Consider the following 12,712-nt stretch of genomic DNA (forward strand, 5'->3'; position numbering starts at 1 on the left):
TAGGGGAGGGGCAGAGAGAGAGGAAGAGAGAGAGAATCCCAAGCAGGCTTCACACTGCCAGTGCTGAGCCTGATGTGGGGCTCAAACTCACAAAACTGTGAGATCATGACCTGAGCTGAAACCAAGAGTTGGATGCTTAACTGACTGAGCCACCCAGGTGCCCAGAGATGTAGAATCTTCATAGCAAATTAGAGTTCTATAATTATTGGTCCTATCTTTGGAATATACATACCATTTGTTTGCATCAGAAACTTGAAATATCAGGCAAATACAATCTAGATGAAGTCACCTTTTTAAGAATTGTTGCCCCTTTCCTTCCCCCTGTGGCAGGACCTGTAGCTGAATGTTTTTGACTCAGATGGTTTAGTTCCTTCTTGGAAGGAAGAAGACCCATGACTCTAGCAGTCTGCTACACACTGAAGAGGTCAGGTGCCCGAGTAAAAGCTTTGTGTTCCTGGAATGTTGGTCAGAAGGGGTGTGGGTGGACAGTAAGGAGGTACTGGGACTTTTTAGGTTCTATGCTCCACTGTAATCTGATGCTTTTTAAGTACAACCACATGGTTTTCTGATTGCCTGTGATGATTCTACAGATTAGCCTGCCTCAGAAGTTCCCTTGCCAGAGAGGAATGATACTGCTCAGTCACAGGGTTCACACCTCCTTGCCAAGTGACAAGGACTCCTTGTCCATGCTGGTTGAGGACAAACAGAAACAGACCTTTCCTTGTCTGCTGACCAATGGGGCAGCTCTCATGCCCCAGCTGGGAGAGAAGCAAGATTTACTTTGTGTGTCCAGGAAAAGTCTTTGACACATTCACCCTGTCAGCTGAGAAGCCAGCTCTGTGAAGGGACCCCACCGGGTGCTCTGACGATGACATCTAGGTACCTTAGGACTAAGACCTCCCATGCAAAACCCGAGCACACAGGGAGGGACAGAGTGAGTGAACGTGCAATGGCAGGTGGCCCTGGCATCTTGCAAAGGAAAGAGAGGGACCTTGAGGCTGTGTCCACATGCACAGAAAGGGGAGGATTGCCTTCGTGGCCTTACTCACCCCTGACATTCTTTGGCCAGAATGAAAATCCAGGTGGGATGCAGCCCAGGACTGCCAAGGCCATGTGCAGGCCCCATGCTGCTGTGGCCTCTCCTGCCTTCCTCCCAGGCTTGCCTCTGTCTCATGAGGCCTGGTGATTCTCACGCCAGTTCATCCTTGTCTCTCACATAGGCCCAGATGGAGGCCGAGGGGCCCCTGCTGGGTGGGCTGGAGCTGGGTTGGATGGCCAGATGGCCCTGATGGGGTTTGTGCTTGTTTTTGAAGGAGGATGACACTCACCTGGAGGTGTTTTGTGAGCTCCTTGGCCTGGAGAGTAGCAAATTTGGTCAGTGGCTATGCAATCGGAAAATCATTACAACCTCTGAGACGGTGGTAAAACCCATGACCAGGCCCCAAGCTGTCAATGCCAGGGATGCACTGGCCAAAAAGATCTACGCTCACCTGTTCAACTTCATTGTGGACAGAATTAACCAAGCGTTGCAGTTTTCAGGCAAGCAGCACACTTTTATTGGTGTTTTGGACATTTATGGGTAAGATTCTCTTCTGTGAGCCTGTCTTTTGTCATTTAAATGTCAAATGCTCATTATTTTTAGATCATTTTGTTCTCGTTCCTTTTTTGTGTTTCACATGATCAGAAAGGTGGTCTTCTCTCTGTTTGCATGTATGAATGTTAAGTATGGTCCCCTGGGCTCCAGTGTGTTTTATGTAGAGTGTATTAAATCAGTGCTGAATTAATAATGGCTGACATCAAGAGCTCACCATATGCTAGCTGCTGTGCTGGATGGTTTTCATGTGCTTTCTCACTTTTCAAACAGAAAGGAAACAACCAAGGCTTAGACTCAGAAATGTGTTCGCGGTTGCTCTGTTGGTGGGAGAGCCCAGTGCTGTGTGAAATTCCTGCTCATGTCTGAGATGTGGAGCCCTGACACACCTTTCCCATTTCAAAGGGGCAAAATGACATTCCCAGACGTTCTGGACCTTGCTCATGTTCACAGGGTCCTAGGTCGACCCAAACCCAGGCTTTTGACCAGCCAGCTTCTCACACCAGAATCCTCTTCTGTTGTCAGACCCCAGCCCTTCTCCAGCTCTTCTAATACTGTTGGGGACCAAGTTCCCACCACACTGGAGGCGCTTTTCCTCCTCTTTGCCCAGTCTTCCTTTTCTAAATCCCAGGCCAAACACATGCTCCAGATGCCCACAGAGTCCCCAGAGTGTGAGTAAGTGAGGACAGACCAGCGTGGGAGTAGGCTCTGAGGGTTGGTGGAACTCAGGCTTCTGTTTGTCAACACCTGGCCTTAAATACCCAATGCCTCACCCCTCCCAGGACCAATCCTGGTTTCTCCGTGTGGGAAGGGGCAGATTATTCCATTTGAGGCATCACAGAGTATCCCACCTGGCTTGGGGAGTGTTCCCCCACACCCTGTGAGAAGCAGCCCAACCTCTCTTTCCCATACAAAGAGGAGAGCCCGGCTCTAGGCACCCCTACCCCGGCCTGCTGGAGAAGGGAGGAAGCAGATGGGCCATGATGCTGTTGAACTTTTACCCAGGTACAGAGAAACCGCTTTCCCATAGTTTAATGTGAGACAATGCCTCAAGGGAGTTACTTTGTTTAATTTAGATTCTGAGTTAATGCATGTGACTCCCAATTAATAGCATGTGTCAACAGTTCTAAAATACTGATACATCACTGGGATGGTCTAATAAATGATTTACCTTGTCTTGTTCTAAAAAGAGGATTTGAGCAGCCAGTAAAAATCTAAGTAGACTTTTAAAGTGGTTTTTTTTTTTTTTAATGTTTTTTATTTGAGATAGGGAAAGGGGTAGGGGAGGGGCAGAGAGAGGGAGGGAGAGAATCCCAAGCAGGCTCTGTGCTGTCAGGGCAGAGACCAACTTAAGGCTCAGTCTCACAAACTGAAAGATCATGACCTGAGCCAAAATCAAGAGTCAGATGCTTTACCATCTAAGCCACCCAGGTGCCTCAACCTAAGTAGGCTTTTAAAAACTAATAGTCTTATTTAACAATGGTCTCTTTCATTGTGGTGTAAATACATGATTGTTACAGTAATCTCTCTTCTGTGTTTTTTAATGTGTTAAAAATAAATAGTCCTTTAGGGTATATTATTCCATTTATCCAGCACAATCACGTGTGTGATTGGTGAATGGAATAGGGACATGGCCCTTGTCCTCTTGGGATTTAATCTTAGTGGAAGAGGCAGGCAGGTAATTAGAGATTGAGAGGGTTCTTGTGATGGGAATAAGCAAATGAGCAGATGGATGTGCTGGAGGTTTGGGGGTGGGGGGAGGAGGGCAGCTGAGTACGAACCTCGGTGTGGAGGAGAATGGCTGGCAGGCAGCAGATCCACGAAGACCACTAGCATAAGGAATTTGAAGTTTTGGTTCAGTGAGCAAATTAGAGACAGGAGTAACTATAAATTTATAAGAACTTGTTAGAGTATACTTTAAATTAAAATTTAAAAATTAAGTTCCTCTTCAGAAATTCTAAAAGCGTACTTGCCGCCATCCATGAATTAACAGTGCCTTCTAAAAAAAAAAAAAAAAAGAAGAAGAAAAAGAAAAAAAGAAAGGAATAAGCTCTTCTCTAAGTAACAGTGCTGCCGCCTGGGGCGGATCCTTTCACTACTTTCTCCATCTGGTAAGCTCACGTGGATCAGCCCTTGCTCATGCACACCATGCAGCCTTTGAGGGAACGGGGCTCAATTCCACCTGGAAATACAGCAGCCCCAAAGTAAAAGTTAGCAGCGCTGAAAAGCTGTGAGTCTGGAGGTGTCTGCTCAGAACAACATGAAGACTTGTGGTTCCCCAGCCAGTCGGGCTGGGGTCTGGAGCTATATGCTGGGGTTGGTCTATGTGCTCTGGATCCAGAGTGGGAAGGGCCTGGGGCTAGGAGGCAGAACCCTGGGAGCAAGCATGGCAGCAAACCAGTTGTGTGGCCCTGAGAGAGTCCAAGACCTCTCTAAACCTCAGTTTCTGCATCTGTAAGATGGGACCTCTCTCATAGGGTTATTCTGAAGACCAAATGGAAGAAATTGTGAAGTCGCCTTAAGAACCATAAGCATCATTTAAATGTGAAATGTTGTAGCTGATGTGCTTCTGGCATTTTAAGTCATAGATTTTGGTCTTCCCATGGCTTTTGAACTTTAGATCTGAGGGCCCATTTTGGGGAGAGGGAGTAGGCAGGGAGAGGGCAGGAAAATAATAATATTTGATATTCCATCCCTGCTCTAGAAAGCCTTGCTTTTGGCCCTGGCTATGGGCTGAGGAGCATAACAAGGCCCTTTGGACTCTCCCCCTGGCCTAGCGCTGGTCTGTCCACCGTTTCCAGACCGGCCCTGGGCTTCTGAGGGTATATGTGGAATGGGATCATCAAGAGCTGTGTGGGTTCTGCTCCTGCTCTGATCACCCTGAAGCTGTCCAGAGTGCAATCCAGGCCCTCAACCTACCCTGGAATTCTAACCTGAGCCAAACTAGCTCAGTCAAGTGAGGTTCCCAGGGAACCTGTGGTTGGAGTTGGCAGGAACCACTCAGAATTAAAGCAATTAAGAACCAAGGCTTTGGAGGCACTAAGAGCTGGGGTCAAATTGCATGTCTGGCACTACTCGCTGCTTTGGCCTCTGGCCGTCAGGTGTAATGGTGGGTCTGGCTGGTCCTGCACATGGGGCATTGTTAGGGTTAAGTGAGGTCATAGGCCCTGACCCTCATACCTGCAGTGCAGGAGCGCTCCTGGCAGAAGCGTTCACCTGGCTGGGAGGCAAAAGTCGGTGCTGTGTTTTGTCCAGCCCACATCACCGCTTACAGGGTGAGAGAATTTACATGTGAGTCCAGATTTTCAGCTTCTCTTGTGAGTCGAGCCGTCTGGCATTCAGACCTGCGTTAATCATGGTCACGGCAGATGGAACGGAGTTGCAGCTGCCGCCGCAGGACAGCCTGCTTGTGGTAGCCTGCGGTAAGGCTCACTGTAGTGCTGTCTCCAGCCCGCTCCCTGTTTCTGTCACCGCCTGCCTCCTCTCCAGTCTTGAGCTTGCAACTCCAGAGATAAGTATTTAAAGTCTAAAAGTAGACCCGATGGGGTCTGCTGGGCTGTGGGCCATCGAATGACCTCACCCTTGTCCTCCAAGAACTATGAAGCCAGTCCTTGAGGAGGCAGCTGTGCAACAAAGAGTGAGCGAACAGGAAACAGCATTGCCTTTGACCTGAAAGCATGGGCCTTGTAGTCAGGGAGGCTCATAGTCGCTGCGTGACCTCAGGCACCTTTCTTAATCTCTCAGAGTCCCATTTCCTCATCGACAAAGAGAAGATAATTGGGTGTCAGTGCTGTTGTGTGAATCAAATGATGCATCCTCTTGTGACCAGCCTTCTGGAAGGCCTGCTTCAGGGTTGGTGCCTTGTACACACCAGATTCCTTGGAGAGGCAGCTTGGAAAAAGATGATTTGTAACCTGCCAGGATATTAAAACCAAAAGTTGTGAGGCATATTTAAAATTTGCAGAAGGGTGCCTGGGTGGCGCAGTCGGTTAAGCGTCTGACTTCAGCCAGGTCACGATCTCACGGTCTGTGAGTTCAAGCCCCGCATCAGGCTCTGGGCTGATCGCTCAGAGCCTGGAGCCTGTTTCCGATTCTGTGTCTCCCTCTCTCTCTGCCCCTCCCCTGCTCATGCTCTGTCTCTCTCTGTCCCAAAAATAAATAAAAAAGTTGAAAAAAAAATTTTTAATTTGCAGAAAACATAGCAAACTTCTAAACTGTGAAGTTCATCAAAAAATACTGAGCTATAAACAAATGTGTGTGCCCTTCAAGAAATGTTTTAACTTGTTTAAACCATATTTCAGTTTTGAAACCTTTGATGTGAACAGCTTTGAACAGTTTTGCATCAATTACGCTAATGAGAAGCTGCAACAGCAGTTTAACCTGGTAGGTGACTTTTCTGCCTTCTTTCTTTTCTGCCTACTTCTCAACCCTGCATGCGAGCCAAAGAGCCTCTCTCTCCTCACCTCTCCAGAGTAGTGAAGGAGCCACACGCTGGGTCACTGCACCACCTTGTGGCCATATCTTGAAATCATACTTGCCCATCCCTTTCCTGTTTTTCTAGGCCCCTGGCCAGCTGCTCAGCTTCAGTTCATCGCCTCCCGTGCTTGCTCACAGACCCTCTGTGCAGCTAGACTGAATAATTTAGTTTCCACGGCCCTGCAAGCCTCTTCATCCTTGCACCTGCCCCTCTCGGTGCTGTAACCCACCTGCTCCTGTCCTGAGAGCTGAGATGGTTTGAATCTCAGCTCTCTCACATTCTTCCTTTGGGACCTTGGGCTCAGAGCCTCAGTTTCCTCTTTTTTAAAACTGGGTCAGTAGTCTCTGCCTGTGTAATGTTGTAAGGAGAAGACCTAACACTGACTCATACTCATTAAATGTTTCTTTTCTTTCCTTTTCCTCACTTTGGAATAAATCCATGTATACTGTTGAATTTCATCCCCTTGCAAATTTGTATTTTCTCAAGGATTCCCTGGAAGTTTAACATTTAATAACTACAAGTAAGGTTTATTCCAGGTAGATATGCTACGTAGCTCACTTGAAGTCACCCCACCATTCTTTGCATTCCCCTTAGTCCCCTCACTACTGTGCTGTCTCTGGTCTGAGAGTCATTTGTTTCTCAGCTTCCAATTGGGCTTCTTCTCCTCACTGCCCCTCCCCTCCCCCCACGTGTAGCCAGGATGAGCCTGTCCTCTGGGAAGCCTCCCTGATACCTTTAGGGCCTGAACAAGGAGTGAACAAAGCTCTCCATGTTGTTGGCTTCTCACACTGGCCCCACAGCCAGCATTTGCGAGCAGGCTGGCTTCCACCGGCCAGAGAGGCTGCCTCTTTCTTGGATACCAGTAGTGCTATGAGCAGGGAGGGGTTGCAGGACCACCCTGAGTATGCTGGGTGTTGGGTAAACAGCATGTGGGGTTCCACTCAGACCAGGTGGGAGGATGACGGCTAGACTCACGTTAGGAACTTGACAACATTGATCATGGATAAGGAGGGCTGCCTGTACCTCAGGGTCTTCCTTAAATACTGCAAACCAGTCGGGTGTCTGTATTTTCCAGAGGCTTATGTCCTAGACTTTGGAAGCACACTTTAATGTTTTGTTTTATTTTCTCTATTAACTTCTGGATTTCCAGCATGTCTTTAAACTTGAACAAGAAGAATATATGAAGGAAGATATCCCTTGGACTCTGATAGATTTTTATGACAACCAACCAGTTATTGACTTGATTGAAGCAAAAATGGGCATTTTGGAGCTACTGGATGAAGAATGCTTGGTAACTTATTTTTTTTTTTTCAACTTCCAAGTGGTAACAAATGAGAATATTACAAAATGGATTTTTAAATATACATTTAAATTTCAGATGTGTTACCCATTTGGTTGAGTATTAATGCTGGGACAGGAGTCCGTAGCAGGAACAGCAGAGGGCCGGGTGAGCCTCGCCCTCAGCATGTGTAGCCCACCATTGGGTAACACGCACAACCTCTCAGGCCATGTCCAGCAAGGGGGAACCCTTTGAGCACCTAGGGGTATGTAGAATGGACCGGAAAATGGCAGGTGACTTCATGCCACTTGTTAATGACTAACAAGAATTGAGTTTTCTTTAGTTTCCTCATTCTTGTGAGTCATCCATTTGGAGGTGTAGCTGAAAAATCAACATCATATAATTTGAAAGAAGCGCTCTACTGTTGTTATGTCCTTCTGGGAGGAGCAACTTAACAGTGGGGCAGCCTAGCAATGTTCCTCATGGGACCTCAGGGACAAATAATCCCCAGGGCAGTATTTTGTTTTTGGTTTAAAGATTGTATTATGATGCTTAAACATAGATTTAGTTTCCTCTCCAGAGATTTATTTCTACCAAAAAAAAAAAAAAACATACTATTGAAGAGTTACTGGCATTTTCTCCCCAGAATTGTTGATTCCATGGTTTTACTCATGAATTATCCTATCTGGTACCACAGTGACAGAAGATTAAAGGGCTGGCATCAGGTCAAAGCATTCCGGAATGATCTAATGAGGGTAGGGTGCATAGGTCAACGTAGCCTCCAGGAAATACTTGTACCTACTCTACACAGACATTCCCTAGGTGACCAATGTCATGAAGAAGCATGCAGGAGTTGTTTGGGCACAATGGGATATTAACTTCACTAAGTGTGGATTGAATATAATTGATCACTTGCAAATCACCAGCATCAAGAACAAGTTTTGCAACTAAGCTTTGTTTCAGTAGGTAGTTATTAGTTAAGCAGTAAAACAAAAGAAAATCTATTTTTCTGAGATTGGGCAAAGTGGGGAGGACTATATTTAGGTGCCAGTCTTTCCCCATTCAATGGAGAATAAAAGTCACATTCATGTAATGGAACCCATGCTATTTGTCCCCTGAACCTTTAGACTTCTCTGAGAAGAAGTAATAGGAATACTGCCAAATTTGTAAAAATAAATTTCTTCATTCTTGAGTCATTATAGGTCCATTTCCTTCTAGTTTATAACATTTTGTTTGTCTAAAGGGACATGGATATATCTGTTTAAATGGCACCCTAAAGATTGTTAAGATCAAGGACAGATGTATGCCTAGAGTTGCTTTATAAAAAGGAACCATAGGGGCACCTGGGGTGGCTCAGTCAGTTAGGCGTCTGACTCTTGATTTCGGCTCATGTTCCTCTCATGGTTCATGGCATCGTGCCCCACATCTGGCTCTGCTGACAGTGTGGGGCCTGCTTGGGATTCTCTCTCTCCTCTCTCTTCCCCTCCCCCACTCATGTTCTCCTTCCCTCTCTTTCTCTCTCACTCAAAGTAAATAAATAAGCATTTAAAAAATAAATAAAATAAAAAATAAATAATCAATAAAATAATTTTAAAAAATTAAAAAAATTAAAAGGAGGGGCACCTGGGTGGCTCAGTCGGTTAAGTATCTGATTTTGACTCAGGTCATGGTCTCACAGTTGGTGAGTTTGAGCCCCGCATCAGGCTCTGTGCTGACAGCTCAAGCCTGGAACCAGCTTTGAATTCTGTATCTTCCTCTCTCTCTTTGCCCATCCCTACACACACACACACACACACACACACTGTCTGTCTCTCTCCCCAAAATAAATAAATAAACATTAAAAATAATAAAAATAATAAAAATCAGCTGCAGATCTAATCATCTCACTCTGGGGTTCCAGCTCACTTGATTTGTCAGAATTAGTGCTTTTTTGTGCTTCTTAACCTTTCATCTCCAGTTGTCTTACTTACTATTTGGTTTGCTTTTGTCTTGCAGTTACCACATGGAACTGATGAAAACTGGCTTCAAAAGCTATACAATAATTTTGTCAACAAGAATGCTTTGTTTGAAAAGCCCAGAATGTCAAATACATCCTTTATCATCCAGCACTTTGCTGATAAGGTACAATGAAAGTCTGGAGCAATGCTGTCTGTGCTGGAGCTGTTCCCTGGTGGCAGCAGGCAGGCCAGAAACTTTTCTGATCAGATTCAAGTCACACGGCATATAGCTGTGATGAAGAATACATGCATGTGTGTTTAACGGTCTTTGTTTTTATCGCAAAATATGAGTTTCAACGGTACTGCCTTAAACATGAATGTGGTGCTAGTGGACCTCATTTCTGATTTTGGATTTACTGTGAATTCATTAGTCTCTTATCAGTTTATTTCCTCTATAAAGTTGTCAAAATCAAGGCAGCATAATTGTTTTCTATAATGAAAGCTATATATTTTTTTGAGGTTTTCCTTTGTTATTCAGTTATATTTATTACAGTGGTAACATAGGTTGGCTGAAGATGTGTTTTCTGGGTGGTCTTTATTTTCTTCTTTATAGATCTATGTTTTATGAAACAAATGTACCTTAATAAAAAGACAAAATTGATATAGTGGGAGAGGGGCCAAGATGGCAGAGCAGCATGGAAGCTCTTGGCTTCTCTCGTCACTGAAATGCTGCTAGATCAGCACCAAACCATTTTGTACACCTAGAAAATTGATGTGAGGATTAACCCAACAATCTGTATAACTTAAGCCACAGAACTTGGCGGGTACACGGCACGGAGAGTTCAGTTGGGAAGAGAGAAGCCGTGGAGGGTAGGGAGCTGTTTTTGCAGAGAGAGGACTGAGAAAATGGGGGAGAGTCCAGGAAAAGCACTCCCCCAAAAGTAGCTGGAGAGAAAGAAAAAGAGTGGAAACACCCACAAGTGACTGAACCAGAAAGGGAGAAAGGGAAAGGAGAGCGTTTCAATACCATTAGTACTCTGGAAACAAGGTAGAGCAGAGTCAATATGTGGTGGTGCTCTGATGGGAAGGGCGAATCCCCAGAAGCAGACAGGGAGGTCCAAGGGCTCCGTGGACCACACAGGGAGAAGCTGTTCCCCTGCTAGGAGGGCATTTGGTAGAGGCTGTAGTGTCCCCACAGGCAAAGGTCCCAGCAGACCCCAGAGAACAGCCATGTTTGCTGGTATTGGAACAAAGACACCAGAGTGAGGTGAAACCTGGCATTGGTTGTGTGTTGTGTTTTGCCATAATCTCTGAATCTCAGCTGCTGTGCTATCCCATGAACTTTTTCTGGGGCAGGCAGACACCTGGCCACAATCTCTGAAACTGTGCAATAGCATGACCGCATGAACATTCCTGGGGAGCAAGCCAGCACCTGGTCGTTGCCCAGCAAGACCCTTCCCCAGAGGGTTGGAGCAAGTCGAAGCCACAGGGCTCTTAGAAGTGAGGGGTTTGGTAACACAGCCCCATTGAGATATAATTCAGGAGGGAAGTGCCATCTGGCAGGCTGACAGCTTGGACACAGACAGTGTAGAAGTGGGGAGTGGACAGAAGCCAGAGACAAAGGAGGGGTGCTTGATTGCTGGTCAGTGAGAGCTCAGAGTTCTGGTGCCAGAGACTGGGAAGCTGGGTGATGCCATTTTCACCTCTCTCATGCATCTGCATACAAGTGCTCTGTGCCACACCAATCCACCCCAGTAAACTAAGCAGTGCCACCTAGTAGAGAACGGAGCTGTTACATCAAGCTCCATCCAACTGCACCAACCAAGCCCTAGAGGATGACCAGAAGTCTCTCTGCCTGTTTAGTGTACACACTATAAAATGCTTCAGAGTTTGATTTCTAGAGGAAACTGGATGTAATTTCATTATGTTTGCTGGTCCATCTATTTGAGTTTTTTTGTTTCTTTTCTTATTCTTGGATACAGAAAGAGAAAAAATTTATTTTCTGTTTTTTAAAAAAATATTTAAAAACTTTTTTACTATATTTTTTATTTTTTTGTAAAATTTTAAATTCTATTTTATTTTCTTCATTTCATTTTATTCTGTTTTATTGGGGCTTTTTAAAATTTTTTAAACATTTTCTTACTTTCATCCTTCTTTTCTCTTCTTTTTCTTTCCCTTTTCTCTCTATTCTATCCAACTTCTTTCAACAACCAGACCCAAATACACCTAGGATCTAGATTCCTTTATTTGATTTTTTGTGTTTTTAATTTTTTTAATTTTAATTTTTTATTTTATTAACTCTTTTTCATCTTCCAAAGTGACAAAATGAAGCAATTCACCCCAAAAGAAAGAGCAGGAAGAAATTACAGCTAGGGGGTTGCCTGAGTGGCTCAGTTAAGCATCTGACTTCAGCTCAGGTCATGATCTTGCAGTTCACAAGTTCAAGCCTCACGTTGGGCTCTGTGCTGACAGCTCAGAACCTGGAGTCCACTTCAGATTCTGTGTTTCCCTCTCTCTCTGCCTCTCCCCAGCTCACACTCTGTCTCTCTCAAAAATAAAAACATTTAAAAAAAAATTAGAGAACTCAGTGACTCATTAAAAAAGAAAAACATCCGAATCGTAGGAGTCCCAGAAGATGAAGAGAGAGAAAAAAGGGGTAGAAGGTTTATGTGAGCAAATCATAGCAGAAAACTTTCCTAACCTGGAGAAAGACACAGACATCAAAATCTAGGAAGCACAAAGAGCTCCCACTAAATTCAACAAAAACGAACCATTAACAAGGCATAATATAGTCAAATTCACAAAATACACAGACAAAGAAAGAATTATGAAAGCAGCAAGGGAAAAAAGTCCTTAACCTATAAGGGAAGACAGATGAGGTTCACAGCAGACCTATCCACAAAAACTTGGCAGGCCAGAAAGAAGTGGCAGGATATATTCAGTGTGCTGAATCAGAAAAATATGCAGCCAAGAATTATATATCCAGCAAGGCTGTCATTCAAAATAGGAGCGATAAAGAGTTTCCCAGACAAACTAAAACTAAAGGAGTCTGTGACCACTAAACCTGGCCTGCAAGAAATTTTAAGGGGGACTCTCTGAGGGGATAAAAGACAAAACAAAACCAAAAAAGCAACAAAAACTAGAAAGGACCAGAGAACACCACCAGAAACTCCAACTCTACAGGCAGCACGATGGCAATAAATTCATATCTTTCAGTACTCACTCTAAATGTCAATGGGTTAAACTCTCCAATCAAAAAACATAGCATAAATAGAATGGATAAGAAAACAAGATCCATCTAGACCTAAACAAGACCCATTTTAGACCTAAAGATACCTTCAGATTGAAAGTAAGGGAATGGAGAACCATCTATCATGCTAATAGTCACCAAAAGAAAGCCAGAGTAGCCATACTTCTATCACACAATC

General features: G+C 44.7%; 1 protein-coding gene across 3 annotated transcripts in view; it reads left to right on the top strand.

Moving 5' to 3' along the window:
• MYO5C (myosin VC) overlaps positions 1-12,712 on the top strand; it is a 104,295-nt gene that overhangs the window by 33,651 nt on the left and 57,932 nt on the right. For 2 of the 3 annotated variants that reach the window (XM_047862143.1, XM_047862144.1), the window contains exons 10-13: positions 1,314-1,579; positions 5,785-5,974; positions 7,219-7,359; positions 9,343-9,468. In XM_047862143.1, the coding sequence (XP_047718099.1) occupies positions 1,314-1,579; positions 5,785-5,974; positions 7,219-7,359; positions 9,343-9,468 (723 nt within the window). The remainder of the gene's footprint in view (positions 1-1,313; positions 1,580-5,784; positions 5,975-7,218; positions 7,360-9,342; positions 9,469-12,712) is intronic. The other variant, XM_047862145.1, reaches the window with a different exon arrangement.

The sequence above is a fragment of the Prionailurus viverrinus genome, chromosome B3 (assembly GCF_022837055.1).
Source record: "Prionailurus viverrinus isolate Anna chromosome B3, UM_Priviv_1.0, whole genome shotgun sequence".
Taxonomy (NCBI): Eukaryota; Metazoa; Chordata; class Mammalia; order Carnivora; family Felidae; genus Prionailurus; species Prionailurus viverrinus.